Source organism: Anarrhichthys ocellatus, unplaced genomic scaffold (assembly GCF_004355925.1).
Source record: "Anarrhichthys ocellatus isolate YVR2014 unplaced genomic scaffold, GSC_Weel_1.0 scaffold93, whole genome shotgun sequence".
NCBI lineage: Eukaryota > Metazoa > Chordata > Actinopteri > Perciformes > Anarhichadidae > Anarrhichthys > Anarrhichthys ocellatus.
The window spans coordinates 1,427,319-1,445,674 of NW_022280123.1; the positions used below are offsets into that span (position 1 = coordinate 1,427,319).

General features: G+C 40.6%; 2 protein-coding genes across 2 annotated transcripts in view; one reads left to right on the plus strand and one right to left on the minus strand.

The window, feature by feature from the left end:
• LOC116398895 (spondin-1-like) overlaps positions 1–3,145 on the plus strand; it is a 99,299-nt gene extending 96,154 nt beyond the window's left edge. The window contains exon 16 of the mRNA XM_031875641.1: positions 14–3,145. Within this exon, the coding sequence (XP_031731501.1) occupies positions 14–177 (164 nt within the window). The 3' untranslated portion in view covers positions 178–3,145. The remainder of the gene's footprint in view (positions 1–13) is intronic.
• Positions 3,146–4,574: 1,429 nt separating this feature from the next.
• syt9b (synaptotagmin IXb) overlaps positions 4,575–18,356 on the minus strand; it is a 59,340-nt gene continuing 45,558 nt past the window's right edge. The window contains exons 10-14 of the transcript XR_004213779.1: positions 10,947–13,056; positions 8,685–8,794; positions 8,519–8,600; positions 7,827–8,259; positions 4,575–6,804 (exon numbers count right to left, since the gene is read on the minus strand). The gene's annotated coding sequence lies outside the window, so the exon portion shown is untranslated. The remainder of the gene's footprint in view (positions 6,805–7,826; positions 8,260–8,518; positions 8,601–8,684; positions 8,795–10,946; positions 13,057–18,356) is intronic.

The window sequence follows — 18,356 nt, forward strand, 5'->3', positions numbered from 1 at the left end:
CCTTCTGTTTCAGGTTGCAGGATGCAGCCGTGGACCACCTGGAGGGACTGCACCAAACCGTGTGAGGGGGGGATCCAGGAGCGCTTCATGGCGGCAAAGAAAAGAGCTAAAGGGGCCCTGACGGCTGGTTGCAAGGACCGGAAGGAGATCCGTGCCTGTAACGTTCATCCCTGCTAGGGGGGGGGGGGTACTGCTGAGCTAAAAGGAGGGGGAGGGGAGCGACGGGTTAAATATGTGAGGCGTCAAAAATATGGGTTTGTTTGATGAAGGTGATGGGAAAGCGTTTTGTGTACAGGGAGGTGAGGCGAGGGAGGAGATGATGGGCTAGTTTAACACTTATTGGAGACAAGATATGAGTTTAGGTAAGAAGAGGCGAAGGGAGGAGATGATAATGTGCTGTTTAGTAAAGCCATTGTAGGCATTTAGTTACCAGGGCTGACATTTACTTTAGACTACAATGGAAGTATTAGAGAGTCACGTCTGTGTCCTGCAAAAAAACTAAAAAAACAACAAGAAACAAACAGTAGTTTTACAGTAGTTCTGCCATTGAGGGTAAGGGGGCCAAAATCTGCTTTGTAGTTTCTGAGAATAAACAATCCCCACGGGTCTGCTCGTAGCTGTAGTTCGCCATTGAAATGACATACAGTAATACAGTAATACAACTGAATAAACTTTCTTCTGATTCGTACTCATGTACAAATAGCTGTTGAGAATAGGTGTGAAGTAATCTGTAAATGACAACAATGCAGAGGGTTCATCTCCCAGAGGTGTATTGGTGTGTTTTATAGATATATATATATATATATATATACACATATATAGGATATTTTACTCAAGTCAAGAAGCGATACTGCAATATAAATATACTCAACCCAGCATTGAAAAGGGGCAATTAAGTCAAAGTAGAGATGTAGTGTTTCAACAGTAAGAAAGTACTCAAGTTAATTGAACTATTTTAAACACTGTTGGTCAGTTTAATCCACTGATTCCCAACCTGGGGTGGGAAGGGGTGTTAGACATTTCTGTGAAGAACATGAAATTGTTATTTGTAAAGTTTGGATTATTATTTAAGATATAAACAGCATAAAGGCACAACGAAGACCTGAACACAACAGAGCCTGTGTTGTTAGAATTATTTTACATAATGCAGAGAAATGTATTAAAAGGTTAGAAAATTCACAGGAAATAATCTGCTCAAAATTCATCCTAATCAACACAATCACTTCACACTATTTGGGTTGATTGTACAGTGTACTGCTCTCGTTGTGTGTGTGTGTGTGTGTGTGTAACTTGGTACACAATTCAGCAGTAAGCCAAACTCCATTCAATGGAGCTTTATTGTGCAGCATCGACGTACACGAATCAAATAAGAGTAAAACTAAAACAAACAGAAGGACACAATGAGCAAGATGCATATGAATTACACACTACAAATTTAACTTTATGTATCTCCTATGCTTCTGTAGCAGTCAAACGTATAGTGTAACAACAACTGGCTACGGATACAAAATTAACCTTTAGAAATATACTTAAGAAGAAAGTATTACTAAAATACTATTTTGTGGTCCGTGCTAAACAAATACTTACAGACTATGCTTTCGAAGGCGTAAACACATGATGGATGGCAGCGGATGATTTTCTGAGACGATCTACCTAAAACTACCGCATGTGGCGAACTTCCTGTTCCATGTCAGAGTGCATGTCAAAATAAATGCAAATTAACAACACAACCTAAAGGGCCCACGAGGGGGCGCCAATTCCCCAGTCCTGAGGGCAGAACATACAGTTTATCCTTTTTTTGTATTCTGTTATTGTTATGAATTGAATATAATGTGAAAGATCCATAATATGTGTCACTAAGTCAGGGGTCATCAGTTGAATCACTGATAAGGAAAAGCTTGGAAGTCATTGGTTTAATCAATAGCTGAGCATCATATTTATAAACTCACTATCAGTCGGAAAGGAAATTATTGGAACACATTACATTACAGTCATTTAGCAGACGCTTTTATACAAAGACCTACAATTCAGATGCTATCACACCGTAGGCCCAGCTACGGGAGCAATTTTGGGGTTAAGTGTCTTGCTCAAGGACACATCAACATGTGCCTAGCAGAGACGGAGCCCGGGATCGAACCGCCGACCCTCTGATTAAAGGACGGCCCTGCTTAGCCACAGTCGGCCCTTCCAAATCAAAGATAATTTACTTCTAAGATGAGTTTTTGGTCCACTACAGAGCATTTGTATGAAAAAGAGTAGTCATTTTAAAATCCCTTTCAACCATAGTATGGATAATTTTAAGTTGCAAACTGTCACCTTATTGAGAAGAAAAAGCATTAACTGAAGATGTTGGATATTTAATTTTTTTTGCAAGACATAGACGCTCACACAGGAAGTCTCTAAAGACTGTTGTCTTGATGGATGTACTGTTTATCTCCTATCTAACCAACACTTATAAATGACTACTATGTAAGTACTAAAACAACCACATTCCCTAATAGGCAGATATGTTTAAATAGAGATGTTTTTTACTGTTAAAATTAGTCTTTATATACTGTACTGCTGTTGATCTTGTCATTTCAGCTGATGTAGCATTAAACCCGCGATAGCGCTCACTCTCGTCGGCAGATCTTCCGTTAGCATGTGGTATGTGATTCCGTTTGGTTTGGACGTTATGCTTTCTTTGCCGTAGATGTTGTCTTAAAACACATCGCTATAATGATTGTGTCTGAAGAAAAACAGACGGAGACGAGCGTCCCACGCGTGTGTTCTCTGTGCTGCACTGGATCTGGCTGCAAAAGCGGTTGTATGGAAAAGAGTGTAGGACAGCTCAACACGCAGTAGACTGTTACTGGGGCTTTGGTTACAACACACTATGTTTTCACGTGTTGTTTGTATTGCGCCTTCCATCGTGTTGCCACGATCTGTAAAATCTCTTCTTTTTTTTTATGATCATCATTTTTTTTCTGTTTTATTAAGAATGTCATCACCAAAGTTCTATTTTCTGTCGATGTTCTCTTGACTTTATTGCCTTCACACTTGTCTGTTTTCAGGCCTCTTTCTTGATTTCGTTGCCTCTGTATCACGTGACTATTTTCTAAGAAACCACCTTTACAATAAAAAGTAAATTAAAAAAATGTGAAAATCACGTCATTTGACTCTTTTTGATGTTCTGTTTGGGGTATAACCGTGGGCCCCTCTTTTAACAACTCAACTAATGAGAGCTGCTTATAAATGTGACTTTTGATGACTAATGACATGTTTCAGAAGATGCACACTAGTATGTGTTAGATGTTAATGAGGTCCAATAAACACAGGCTTAAAGAGATCATGAATCTTAAAATGATTCAAACGCAGATATTGTCTGAGACCACTTTCCAGTGGCATTTATTTATTCTTTTATTTGATGACTGCATGGCCATTCCAGTGTTCAGCCCAAACAGTTTTCTCAGTGCTGTACTTACAATTGTATTCCGCTAGATGGAGATAGAGGAATAACAAATCGTATAACCCATGAGGAAATCATGGTCAGGGTGATACTGATAGTTTTTTAACTCAAACATTATCTTTTAGTAGTTTGATAATCAAGCTTATAATTTCCTTTTTTTCATTTTTCTAACTTTTCTTTCCTATCAGTTTCCATATATTAACATAAAAAAACGTTTATGATTAGGATGGATAAAACCCCTTTACAAGGGGCAATCATCCATCAATTTACACTTCAATAAAGGTGAAAGATTTGCGAGTGACATAAAAAAACAAAGATTGGCCAGAATCAGAACAGTAGAGACTTAAATATCCTAACTTTTAGTCCTTACAATCAGATCATGCTTTCTACACATCCCATAATGCAACTCTGGTAAATGGCAAGTCTTTCAAACTCCACGCCCCTAATTGGTATTGCAGGCTTTCTGTCATACATTTGAAGGCCAAATCCCAATGACCCCCAGGTCTTAAACCCTGACCCTCAGGGACCTACTGACATCACCTGTTAAAGGGTTGAGTGAGATGTGAGCTTTAAATGGTGTAAATATGAATAGGACAGCTCTTTGCTGCAACATTTAACGTTACCATGACAACGTCAAAAAATATGTACAATTGTGAGTCATTTCAAATAATCGATTTACTTATTTTTGTCAAAACAGCTTCAATGACTAAATTCCATATTTGATGAATAAATAGACATCCTCTTAATGTTTGAGTAAATGTAATATTCCAGGCTGAACACACACCTGCCGTCCTCTTTGTTTACCTTTTTTTACGCCTCCATGCTTCCACTGGTAACCCTGTGTTTAACATCACATTGCAATAAATTGTGGGTAATTTCCTTGGGCAAAGTCTGCACTTAATGCTGACTTACGGAAACGTGTTCATAAAGGGCTCAAAATGTCTGCGAGACACTCAACGATTTGACAGTGGGACAGCCCTAAACCTTCACGCCTCAAAGTCTGAGTCGTTGAGTGTGAAGATTGGGATTGGGCCCAAGTCTCCAAGACAACGCTGAGATAACCCTGATGACATCACTATGACATCATGAGGGGCTATTTATGATAGACGTGACAAAGCTCACAGGAGCCATTATTCAGCAGTTTTTACAATTTGAGTTTTATTCACCCATTCAGAATCAGAAACGATTCAGAAACGGTTTATTGCAGAGTAAGTTTCCACATACAAGGAATTTGACTTGGCGATTGGTGAATAGCAATAAACAGTACAATAATGTCAAGACATAATTAAAAATGAATATGTAAAGTGTCTATTAACTAGCAAATTGATTTTGACATGTAATATCAGTGGATTCCCCCTTTAACTATCAAAAGGCAAACAGATGATCATGACACAACGGCATGTTGGGTGTAACTTTAACAGGAGTTGAAGTAATGAATTCAGTTGTGGTACTGTAACAATTAAATGTTGGCACAAAATGCACAGCAATGCAAATTGGTGATGAAGTCATCATAGGGGTGATTAAGGAACAAAAACAAAAAAAACGGGACACGACGCTATGTTGTTGGGTCTAGTAAAATAACATCCTGGTTTGGCTTTAAATGACTGCACAAAAGTATTTGATTATGTTCAGGCAACAAAAGTACTCTGTTCACATGGGACACAAGCAACAGTCTCCTGACTAAAAGCCCCGCGTTTGTGGTCCATCCACCACCCTGACCTCCCAACCAACGTAAACCTTCGTGGACTCATTTGAAACGTATTTGTGATACATCAAAAAAAATAAAAATAAAAATTTTCCTCTGAACGTTGATGGACGGGCATCTACTTGTTAGGGGTCAGGGCTGGAATCTAGCTAAAATGTTAGATGTTGACATTGTAAAGTGGATCATCCAGCGGTGAGGTGTGTGTAAGGCAGTTAAGACACAAGTGCACAGTATTATGTCTAGTAATTACTACTCATGTTGTACTTATAGTCTATTACATTGGAAAAGTAGAGAGGTCAAAAAGAAAGCTATTGTGTATTACTTTGTCTTGTCACATGACCAAATAGAGACTTGTACAACATCAACTTACATACAGTGGGACAAATGCTGTCGCCACCAAAGCCACTAGAGGGCACTCTACTCCAGAGAAAGCTAGCGGGACGTGAAGAGCGAAGCATCAAGTGAAATCCTTTTTTTTTTGAGTGACTAACCTGTGGAACGTCAGTTGTTGTCCGTGTGGGTAAATCTGTTTGGAATATTTCTGTACATAACGATCAAAAATTGTACATTAATATGAGTGTATAGAAGTCAGGAAATGTATTGTTTGACGCTAAATGTTTTCAGATTTTATCAACGTGTCATGAAAGAACTACAAAGCTAATAACATTTAGCATTTTCAGATTCTGTTGTCATTCATGTTCAAGAACATTTAATGTGTGTGCATTGTACCAAAAATGTTTATTTTTGTTGTGTAGTGCTGTATGGGATAAGTGTAGGTCAGTGTTTTAACTGACCTACTTTTATAAAAGGTAAAATTGTATGCAAGTACTTTTACTTTAGTAATATGTATTTACATTAACCGTACTTTTACTTGAGTATGACATAGTACTCTTTCCCTGAACACCAGAGTTCTATTTTGTTCGCTCAACTTGCACATCTACTGTGGTGAACTTGTTGCACTGAAATCTTGTCCGCCTGTTTAAGTGAACTGTGCAATAAAATGAGACATTAAGTGTTGTGAAGTCAGCCCGCATATCACGGGTAAAGGATGCCCATGAATAATAGATGCTAGATGAAGTACACTAGCTTTTTATCTGCTAATGATCAATATTGAATGATGTTTTTGCAGCAGTTAGGTTGTGGGCATCGTGTTTCAGCCCATACAGAGACAGCATCAAACAGAGGATCATGCACTTTGTGACAGTTGTCATGATACATTCAGTTTCCTTTCAAACCACCTGAAGCAGTGAACAGTTCAGTCGTTTAACAATTGATTCCCCCCAGCCAGATTTGGGTTTGTTGCCTCAGGGCAACAACGTGCCAAGAGGGTACCGCAACAAGGTTTTTTATAGTTTATGATAAAAGGAATAAGGAAAACAAGCAATATTATAGCATTTAGAAAAAGTTTAATGTTATCAACATGTAAACCAACATCCACTGTGTGTGTGTGTGTGTGTGTGTGTGTAAGAATTATGGCCATAGTCATTGTTTTAATTTTACCATCTTGTGCGTGTCGCATCTGGAAGGACCCTGATGTTCTGGGTAAGCATTGTAGGAAGTATTGTGGGGCGTTCACCAGGATAGACGTGGAACCTCTGCCACTTCTCCATCTTCATCCACAGACTGTGTCATTCAACAGACAAGCATTCCCCTTTAAGAAAGCAGGAAACAGAAATTGTAATGTGTCATTTACCCTCTTCATCTACTGACATGCATGCAAACAAACAGTTACACATTTACACTCACACGTTACTCTCCTGACTGACCCCTGACCTCCTAATTGTCTCTCTAAAATGATCCTAACTGCCTGATCATGTACCTTGCTCTCATATTATGTTGCTGTGTAGTAAAAACAATGACTATTGTCATAATTATCATCTCCACATTATAGCAGGATATTGCCTGAACATAAGTGGTCTTGCTGCACAATGTTGCCCCAAGGCAGCGAACAATAAAACACAATTTTAGTATATAAATAAAATCAAAATAAGTCATTAGGCAATCAAACACACTTTTTTACAATATAATGTACATGCATACATTTTTTTTGTATAAATATATTTCAATTTAAAAGCTAGAGTGAACCAATTGGTGGCACTGTGTCCTGTGCTGCTTTGCTTCCTGGAAAGAGTGATTCACTCCCAAACAAAAGGTCACACCCACTTCATTCCCTCATTTCATGGGACACAGACATGTCTGGTAATAATATATATACTGTTTTCAAGTTAAAAACAATTAAAAGGGAGGTGTGAGGTCCAAAAAGGTAGTTTGATGCCATAGAGGGTTAATGGCTTTTGTTAAGCTAATGAAAACACTACAATTCTTAGATTTAGGTGATTATACACTGATTAAAACATAGTTATGAATATTGTATTCCATTGCTGCCAATTAATCCCCCTAAATGTTATAAACTGTTCCTTTAAGGGTTTGAAGTGTATATTGTTTTATTCCTGCTATGGCAAAGAAGCATCTGTAATTTAGCATCTAGACCAATTGTAGTGACAATAAAAAGTCTCACGTGGAATCTAGAAAAATTAAATAATTTCAGGTTGTTTAGCAACTCAAAGAGGATGTGTTGACCTTTTAACTTAACTCTTCGCAGGCACCTCTTGTCCCCACTACCACTGATGCTTAGTAGATGGTGTCAATGATGTTCAGGGCGGTTTTACTCACCCGCTGTAGCGCCCTCCTGTCCTGAGCCGTGCACATCCCACGCCAGTTTGTAATGTTTCCAGCCAGGAAGGCACATTTGCGCCTCTGTAAAAGAGTTGACGAGCTTTCTTCACCAGGATGGAGATCTGTGAGGACCATGACAGGTTGTTTGCGATGCTGATTGATTCCCAGGAACTTAAAACTGTTCACTTGTGTGTCTTCGCCTCCTTTTTTCTAAAATCGACAATCGGCTCCTTGGTTTTACTGACGTTGAGCAGCAGGATGTTCTCTAAGCACCGATCTGCAAGATTGTTTTTCTTTCCTATGAAGTCTCATCGCCGTTTGTAATCAGGCCAATGACGGTGGCGTCATCTGCAAACTTCACAACAGAGTTCTCTTCATGCTTTTGTTGTGTTTTGGGCTGCCAGGTTGTGTAAACCTTCCTCCAGGATAACTTGATGACAAAAAACAAAAAATATTCTGGTAAGAACATCTGAACCAAACTAAACATTTACAACTGGACATGTATGGCTCAATAGGTTCCTCAGTCTATAATAACCTGTCGTTATAAATGTTAAGTTATCATTTAATAAAATATTATTTTACTACAATAATCCATCCAAGTAGTTCAGAGACTAATGGGAAAGCAATTTAAAACTAATTTGAATCTTAATGGATGATGTGCTCGCTTTTTGCTCTCTGTGAGGAATTACCTTTTCAGTCCAAAATGTTTCGATTCCTCTTGGGTTGCACCCAAAAATGGCACACATTCAACTTCCTGAAGGAATACAGCTTCTGCTTTATCCAAAGATAAAACATATGTGTTGAAGGACAATGGGAGCCGCTAAACATGTGCACAAATCCAGGTATGAAACGTACCTGGAGTGACTCTAAAAGGTTCTAATGTAGGCCGGGTTACAGCAGAGAATGGAAGTTGTAGTCTCCTTGGATTCACAGCGATCAAGGCCTTTACACACCGGGGGGCGGGACTAAGAGACAACACAAAAATTTTTTGCATCAAAACTATTCAGACCGGCAGCGACGCAAATTTGCAACAGTTGCAGCTCTTCTTCAATAAAAGGGTTGAATAGACCCAGAGCAGCATCGGGCAGTCTGTGTGAACTAAATAGTTGAATAGCCTCTGGGCCACTGTCAGCAATTTTATTGAGTTTCCTTTTGGTAAAATGCTTTGAGTGAGTTTGAAAATTTGGCTTGAAACTGGATAAATAGTCAAGGTTTAAAGTTGACAAGGCGTTCACCAACAACATGAACTATCCATCATCCTTTCCGAGCTAATATACACTGTTCTGATGCTCTATTTGTATGAAACTGATAAACAATTTGAAGTGTTATACAACATGTCGTGTCCAAGGGGAGTTTCACTAAAATACTGGAATCTTCCAGTGTATTCCACGTCCTCAGAGTCTGTCCTCTATTACCATGATTCCTTCACATTCCTGCGGTCCTGGGGCTAACGCAATGCTGCCTCTGCATACTAAACTGCATCACAAGGAATTTCACAGGGAATACAAAGAGCAGTATCAAAGAAAATGAAGCCTTGGATCAGTATCCCTGCAGAGAAGTGAGAGGGGAAGATAGCCGTGACTTTTAAGTACATTTAATATTCCTGCACATGCATGTGTGCTTATGTCCAAGCATTGCATCCATTTCACTGTTTACACAACCCACCCCTTCAACAAACAGATATTAAATATTTTGTCTTTTGTGCCCATTCTGAATGCGGGTCACTAACTCCGCACTCACGTACACCGCTGGACATCAGGACATAAATCATTTCAAAAGGCATGTGTTCGAGTCCTCGCAAAAGCAGATGCCGACAGGAGCTCTCTGGATTAGCTTTGGTAGCTAGCTGCATGGGGATGTACATGCTGACAGCAAAGCAAGCTCATCAACCGATTGCAATAATGTAAACACACATCATTTATTCATGCTACTTATAACTTGTACGACTAAACCCTTTTTTACAAAAAATATATTTCTCAATTCTAAGTGACCTCAAGAATAACCAGATCAAGTTAAACAAAAACTAAAAATGCCAGTTACGTCAATAAAAATCAGTAGGCAAGCTGCCTTTGTATTTCTCAGTAACTTGCCAATGTCACAGGGTGTGGTGGAGGACTCAAACGCAGACCAGACCAGAAGTAGAGTGAAGTGGAATTTAATGAATACTTAAATCAGAACAGGAAACTCATAGGAACACAGGTGGAATCCACGAACGAGACAAGAGATGACCGGGGAAATCCAGCAGGACGAGTCAGGGCGGGCAGGCGGGGAAACCGGGAACAGGACGAGCCAAACGGGCGGGTAGACATGGAAATGATCTGGCAGTGAGTGACTGAGAGGCAAGGGCTTGAACAGGTGAGGGGAGTTGTGCTGATAAGGAGGGAGTGCTTGATTAGTGATCAGAGGCAGGTGAAGGGAGTTAGGCTGGTGCTGAGGGAGTGGCTGACAGGTAGAGTGAGGAGGGTGTGGAGCTACACAAAGACACACACAGAACACAGAAGGCAAAGCCTGATCGTGACAGCCAATTAAAAAAATAAACACAATATGTAACTGTAAGATTTGTATTTTGAGTGATTATCACATGCATTATGTCGTGATACTCTGTCCTAACTGGCCACGTAATGAGCTGAACTTTTGTCAGATGCCCTGTTTCAGAGGATCGGCGGTTCAACCCCCAGCTCCACTAATTCATGTGGATGTGTCCTTGGGCAAGACACTTAATCCCACATTTTTAATTTTAGTTAGAGTGCTTGGGGCATGGTAGCTTCTGCCATCCGTGTATGAATGGGTGTGAGTTGGTGAATGATGACATGAAGTGTTGAAGCACTTTGAGTGGTCGGAAGACTAGAAAAGCACTATAAAATAGTCCATTTACCATGTTTTCCCAATCAAAATAATCTATTCTTTTGTCGAAAAAATGTTTATATAAATATATTTTTGTAAGTTGTGAATCACAAAGAAAAGTCATAATTATATTATTTATTTATTTTTAGGCCCGCCCCTAGTAAGTTGATTACCTCCTGAAAATTTGCTTTCATTCATTTTCACGCTATAATCACAAGGACCAGTGCAATGAATATCTGGTGACACATGTGTGACGTAGCATATGTGTGTAACCTTTTTTTTTTGTCTTGTCTGGTTCCTTTTCCATGATCCTGGTTCAAACCAGACACAGCCCATCCCACTTGTTGCCAGGACCTCTGGAGTTTGTGATTGGAGCAACACCCAGTCCAGCCGTCCAATCCAGTAGAAGCAATCATGACCACCTGCGATAAAAAATGTAAATATTCTAGCTGTTCTCCTATAAAGCCCTTTTCCCCACTTGACAAAAATCTTTTATCAATTATCCACTAACATCTGACTTTTGTAGTCAATCAGAGAGGTTACAATCAGAATTCCTTTAACGTGTATTCCCAGCCACTTATGGAAAAGTAAGATCTCAGCACATATCTTTGGCCCACTGCTGTGTCAACCGAGCGTACATGGTTGAATTGCTTCTAGTTACGTATTGTTACGTTATGTCAGCCCCTAGCATTACATTATTTTGTTACATTAGTAACATTTATTATTTTGGGGTTGATCTAAAACAACTTTGTATCTTAGAAAATACCCGAACATATTTCTCAATGTCTTTTTCTGCAGGCTACAGCCATACACCGCTTTACAGCCCCCTGCAACACATGACAAATAAATACTGTTAAATAGTGACAAAAAATCAATACTGTCAAAACACACTAAATAATTGCTAACACTGAGCCACAGGAAGAGTAGAATACAAAATCAGAATAATCTTTATTCATACAATAATGTTCTACCCACAACACAGTACTGAAGGCCCAGAGACCGGGGTAGCAGCCAGGGGTGGAGAGCTTCAGCCAGATACGTCCTCGTCCGTTGTCTGTTATAGAGTACATGCTGGACAATAGAAGTCCTGCTCCTATGGTGGTTTCCAAATACAAATCCAATGGAACCACACACTGCATGTTGGACCCTTTATTTCTCCCTGGACTTTGGCAAGCATTCCCACATGCTCTGCATAGTCCTAACACGTTTTCCAACACATCAGACAAGTGCAATTCATTCCTTAAAGTCCCTTCAATGAATGCGATGGTACACACTGACAGAAAAAAAAGCTAGAGCACGTAAATGTCCAGTACCATTTGTCCTATGAGGACATTGTAGGCCATTGGGTCAAGCTGAAAAATTACAAACAATGAATGAATGTTTAATCATGTATGAACAGATTTTAAAAAAGAGTTACTTTTTTTAATCCTCTGAATGATCCTTGCCACTTCGCACCCATTATAAAGGAGTCATCGAGATACAACTTTTTCTGAAGTTTTTCTCTTGTAACTTCACAACGATGGTATGAATGAATGCATTTGAAACCCGACAGTGTCAGGTTTGAAATGCATTACATTTTTTTGCCATCAAAAACTGCTAAGCGTGTAAATGGAAAGACTTAATGCAAGCTGTTACCGCCTTTGCCTCACTCTCTAGCTCCCCTCTGGTGGCCAGATTCTGCAGGTCTGTGGCAAATATCTTGTATGGTCCAACTTTGCTCACTGGCACACCTTCCTGTTTACCTGACCAGAGGTCAGCTATTGCTGAGAATTAGAAGACAGCATTGTTTACCAAGGCCTCATTTGTAATTAAATGCAACCATCCATTTCCATAAGGACACCCAAATCGTCACTAAACTGAAATTGTATTGATCCGTACATTCATCTGAGGCGACTGAAGGGTTTAAAGCCGGTTGCGTTACATGACTGGAGACTGGAATACGAGGGGTCTGATTGTGGACTTTGTGTGAAAGTAGGCGATTGGTGAACCCTAAGACACCTCAAGGGGCTGGGCTGCAGTGCTGGAGGAGGAGCGAAAGCAGGAGTGATCCATTTGGCGGGCATTCTTGGCTGTGGTTCCACATATTTCTTTAGATGGTCAATTCTTTCAATGTGGCTTCCTGTTGGTGTTTTTAGATCAGCACTTTTTCCATCAATGTTTGTTATTGCGAATGGACCCAATACATCAGCTTTTAATCTACCCCCTTTTCTTTGTGGGCCCCTAACCACAAAGCTCTTATCTTCCCCCTTTGATAACTTCCTCTTCCGCACTCTTCTTGTCCGTCTGCAATACTGGCACCCACTTTAGCCTAAACATCTTTGAGGTTTGCAGTTTGGATGCATACGTCCTTATTTTCAGTTAGTAAGATGTGTTCATCAGTTATCTGTAATGTTGATGTAGAAACACAAGTACACAATAAAGCAGAGAATCAGATATGGCTGCCAAGTGAGCTCCTGCTGAGAGAAAATGCCGTCATACCCGCCACTTGTCTGGAACTTCAGACGGGTAACATGCCTCCCTTCTATTCATAAGAAGAAAAAAAAATGTTGTCCATAGTCTAAACACAGTTGGTTTTATGGAATTGTCCCAGTCACTTGGGTCTGCAACATTTTTTCAAATAACAAATAAAATATGTTAAAAAGCGTGTTCACCCTTGAATGGTGCCATTTATCTTCTCCACCAAGCCATTTGTTTGCAAGTAGTATTTTTTTGTAATATGTTGTTTCTTTCCAGTGTTGCTGTGTAGAAAATCACTGAAATATCAAATGTTTCACAATTCAACTTATTTCAAATTAGGCAAATTTGATCAATTCTTTACCTCCGCTCGTCAGGGTTCGTTTTGGTGAACCTCGCTTATAAGAAGGAAAGAAAACATTATGCAGTCTGTCGCTTCTTCAGTCTTCTTACTTTTTATAGGACGGACTTCAAACCCTTAATCCCCCATGACACATGGTGTAAATGTTTCCATCAGCTCCCCAAAAGGCAATAATACAGTCACCCATTTTGTGATGTCTGCCTTCAATACCAGAGAAACTAATCAGACAAATAGAAACAGGTGGGCAGACACAAGGGCAGGCTGAAAGCTGATTGGTGAAAAAAAGAAACACAAGGGAACATTGTGAGGCTGATGATACTAATACAACACAGGTGATACACAGAGAAGAAGGAGGAAAAAGCCGAAAATGCTGATGTTGATGAATACCTGATTGATTTCAGGATTCATTATTTTATTGCACTGCGTATTTTCTGTATTCATGTCTGTGAACCATTTTGTAAACTTATTTGAAAAGTGTTGTGTAAATAAAATGTATCCTTATTATCATTATAGTCTGAGCATAATTTAGAAAAAGTGGGCGTGGACATTATACATTTGAAGAGCATTCCAATAGAAATGTTATTGTTTTATTTTCTAAGAGGTAACCACTTGTTTAAGATCAAGCGAAAACAAAATGTTACCTGGACGCTAACGTAACGTTACTTAATTAAGATCTGACTGGAAGTAGTTGAACTGTATAAGCTTGTGTCACTCATAGTGCAGAGCAGCAAACTCAGGACGTGCTGTTTTAGTGCAGTCGAATCAAACTCAATGCGATCTTTCAAATATATTTTTTCCGTGGGTGACTGACTGTGTAGTGCTCTTGTACAATCAAATTTGCCGCAGTAGATAGGAGACGCTGGCTGACAATCGTCAGTAATATGTTGGAATGTCTGCCAAATCTGGTGACAGAGGCAACAAACATCTGCTGGTGTTAGCTGAACACAACACAAAGTGTGCACGCATATAGAAACCAGTTAGCAAGAAAACATGTTCAGACAAAAGCACCGGTTGCCCAGGCAGCTGCCCCGCTGGCTTATTGGCTACCGCCAATAAGCCAGCCTCACTCCTTCTTTGGAGGCCTTTAAATCAGGAAAATAACATTACAGTGCTGGTCTTGGTTGTTTTCTGGTTTGTCTTCGGAATCCTGAAGAACCATCAGAATGATTCTGTTTAGCATTGGAGGACAATTTCAGCAAAGGCACCACCATTCGTTTTCTCAGATTCTGGAGGGTAAGTGTGTCCTGGCTGAAAGATCTCCGGTTGTTGGACCCATTCACCTCTCACCTGCACTGTGTGCTTTTGTGCTCTTATAACTTCCTCTTTCATGATTACGTGAATAAAATACAAAGTTATTTTGTGGGATATCTATGAATTACGGCGTATTGTTTTAAAGCTACGAATGCTGGATGTGACCAGCCTGCACTTGGATGACGGATTTTGCAGCTGCGCCCGAGAAACACAGAGCATCTGTGACAACTGCAGATGTTTTTCCACACTTTGAAAAACTGTGAATTTTCCCTTTTTTAAATCTGTTGGGCAATGTTGAGCTCCAGCACCTTCATAAATCAGTGGGACCCAACTGCTTCAGCTGTGAAAGCCATTTGTAGTCAGGTGCAGTTTTCAAGCAATTACTGTGCTAACAAGGTTATAGGATGCAGATTTAATAACGTGTAAATCTGAACCACAATCCCCAGAGATGACTGTGTTCAGGCAGCCGGTCTGCACACGCAGCACATACATCATGTGAAAATGCAGCTCCCTCTGGTGCCGCTTCCCACTGAGAATTTCTCCAAAAGTCCATTTTATTCAGGGGTTCTGTCCCAGCATGCTCTCTGCCGACTGTCAGCCAGTCCCCCTGGGGTTCGGCTCCATCCAGTTAACTCTGCCAGCTCTGGTGGACAGCTGAGAGCGACCGGGGGAGCTCAAAGCTGCTCTAATTTGCCAGCAGATGTGAAATATTCATGATCTCATCAGCATAAGTCAATCTATTCTCGACACGTTCTAAAAATACACACACTATGTGCTTTTTACTGTAGGTGCTGAAAAAACCCCGTCCATGATGGGATGATTGGTAGTCAATAAATGATTACATCTCTCACATTGTGTTCTTTCCATGAGTTCACTTTATGTTCAGTAGCAATGCGTGTTTGTCTCGTTTTTTCTGACTGATGTTTATGCATTTTTGTTCCACCCTCGAGATGACAAACAAGTCAGTAACTCTCAGCTCAGAAGAGAATAGATCTCCACAGTGGTACCATTAGCGTGCCTGAGCAATTGCAGTACGTATGTGCGCGCACGTTTGTGTGCATCGTAGTTGATGTTTTTTATTGGAATCCCATTGGCGGTGATGCGGTTTGCGGACTAAGTGATTTTGTTTTCTACGGTTTCAAGTAAGTGGTTCTTACTGGTGGGATGGTCTCAGTACTATCCAACCCCCCACCCACCCCAGCTCTCTTTCTCTCTCTATCTTTTTCCTTGTTCTATTCGGAGGTCAAACACCCTCGCAAAGAAGGAATGGTGTCTCCATTTAGAGAAGACAGTAAAAATGGTGTGGCGTTTCCCCGATCCTCTGGTAAAGAACTCCCTAATAGCACACACTCATTCGTTCATTCACCCTCCTCCTTGAGAGTGTCGAGCAGAAAGCCAATTACATCTGGCTCTACTGGGTTCAGACTGACAGCTGTGGCCTACACACGCTTTATTGGAGATTACGCTCCTGCCACTACCAAGCAACCAAAACCTGCGTGCGGATAGCCTCACTTACCGAACTAAAGAAAGCCAAAACAAAGACATTGATTTCCAGCTGCGCCCGGCCCCGTGGTGTGAGCTTCCGCAGATGGCGTGCAAGCTAGGAGCTGGCACAAAGGCATTTATGCTCAACGCGCCTTATTCTCCGAAACGCCAGAGGGCGTACAAATCAAATGAATTGTTAAGGATCAAAAAGACAACAAGTGTAACCGGCAAAAATCTATAAACCAACCTCCACAATGCCGTGGAGGAATTGTAATGATCTGTAATCTCATATCTTATATTCATGAACTACTTTATTGCCTTTGTGCAAGCCCTGTAAATGCAAGTCAAATATTATGTGCATTTTAAAGAAACAAAGGGTGAATATCCTGTAAACTATTTGATTTGGCTGCAAAAGATTTAATCAAATGAATATTTTTAAGACCTCTGGTTTCTAAAGCATCTAAAAAGGAATTGACCATCTTTGTATCAGTGAACTATTTGTGACAGTCACGTGATAGCACGCGCCAAGTTACAAAAATTTGAAAGTGCACGACCAAGCCCCGCAAATACTTGAGGACCTACCCGAGCAAGACGTGTAGGCCACAATTACGTAATTTTCTGGCGCACACGCCTCGCGCCAGGCTTCACTACAACGACCAAAAAATATGCTCCAACAGTCACAGTAGCGTTACTTGTTATTTGTCATCTTCAGTTTGGGACACCTGTCAATGGAACGTTAAACTGGTCTAGACTGGTCAGAAGAATAAAAACATATCTGTTGGTTGTCATTGGCTAGACGAACTAGTCGAAGCCGTCGCACCCTGAAAACATAGATTCTTCGGAGCGCTTTCTTTAGCGCGCCACAATGGATTTGATTCGAGGGCACAAAAAAAGCAACAAATTAAAGGCTGATGGTGTTGAGTTTGCTCCATCAGGTTAGTCTCCTCCTTACATTACATGTTTGACTGTGAATGAATTAAAACAAGCCTCTCGCTGGTTGAATGTGGTTTCCTTAGCGATCTGTTAAAAATTGGGATAAATAAACAGCACGACGCAACAGTGTGTGGGAGTGCATTCAAATTCATCTGTAGCTCAACACCTACGCGTCTGCATAAGCAGAATTAGCAGCGCACCTAACTGTAACTGACAACATGACGAGGGCATCCAAATTCTCCTCAGCAGCCCCCTCTCTCAATCCAACTCCACTGAGACATTACGAGAGATGAATTTGTAGTTTATGTGTAATAAAATGCGTTATTCATGTTTTTGTTGAACTTCTACTCTGACTGCAGAAGTCAGAAAGAAAAAACATTCCAACACGTTTCCATTCCCAAACTCCTCAAATTGCCTCAAACTTAAACTTGCAGATGGTCAGCGCCCTCAACTTCAGGCCTCGGATCCTCCACGAACAGGAGCAGGGAAGAGGACTACAGATGGTCAGCGCCCTCCAATTCAGGCCTCGGAACCTCCACGAACAGGAGCAGGGAAGAGGACTACAGATGGTCAGCGCCCTCCACTTCAGGCCTTGGATCCTCCACGAACAGGATCAGGGAAGAGGACTACAGATGGTCCAGCGCCCTGTTTGCTGCAGGTTTGTAAAAAACCTTGACTGATAAAGCCCCAGACAGCCAACACACGCGTCTGTCAGAGTGTGCTATAGGAAGCATCTTTCACCAGAGCTGGATCATTTTTTTTAAAGACATTGATTGAGAAATGATGCTAGATAATGATACCAGAGGTAAGTTCACAATAACTGGTTATAAATATTTGTCTTCATGAAGTATAGATGGCTAAACCAGACAAAGGTAAGTCAACACTTGATGACAGCATTTACACAAGTCTCTTGAAAGCCTCTTACACCAATAATTCAAAGATTGTTCATTTTACTCACTTTCTGGAATTTGGGACTTTGGGACTTTCAGGATTACACACACCGCACCAATCACGGAAGACTGAGACTCAGCATCCAGGGTTTCCTTGACGACGGAGGAGATGTGTTTACTCCGGAAAAAATGAGAAGGATGGAAGACTACAGGACCAGATGAGAAGGATGGAAGACTACAGGACCAGATGAGAAGGATGGAAGACTACAGGACCAGATGAGAAGGATGGAGGACTACAGGACCAGATGA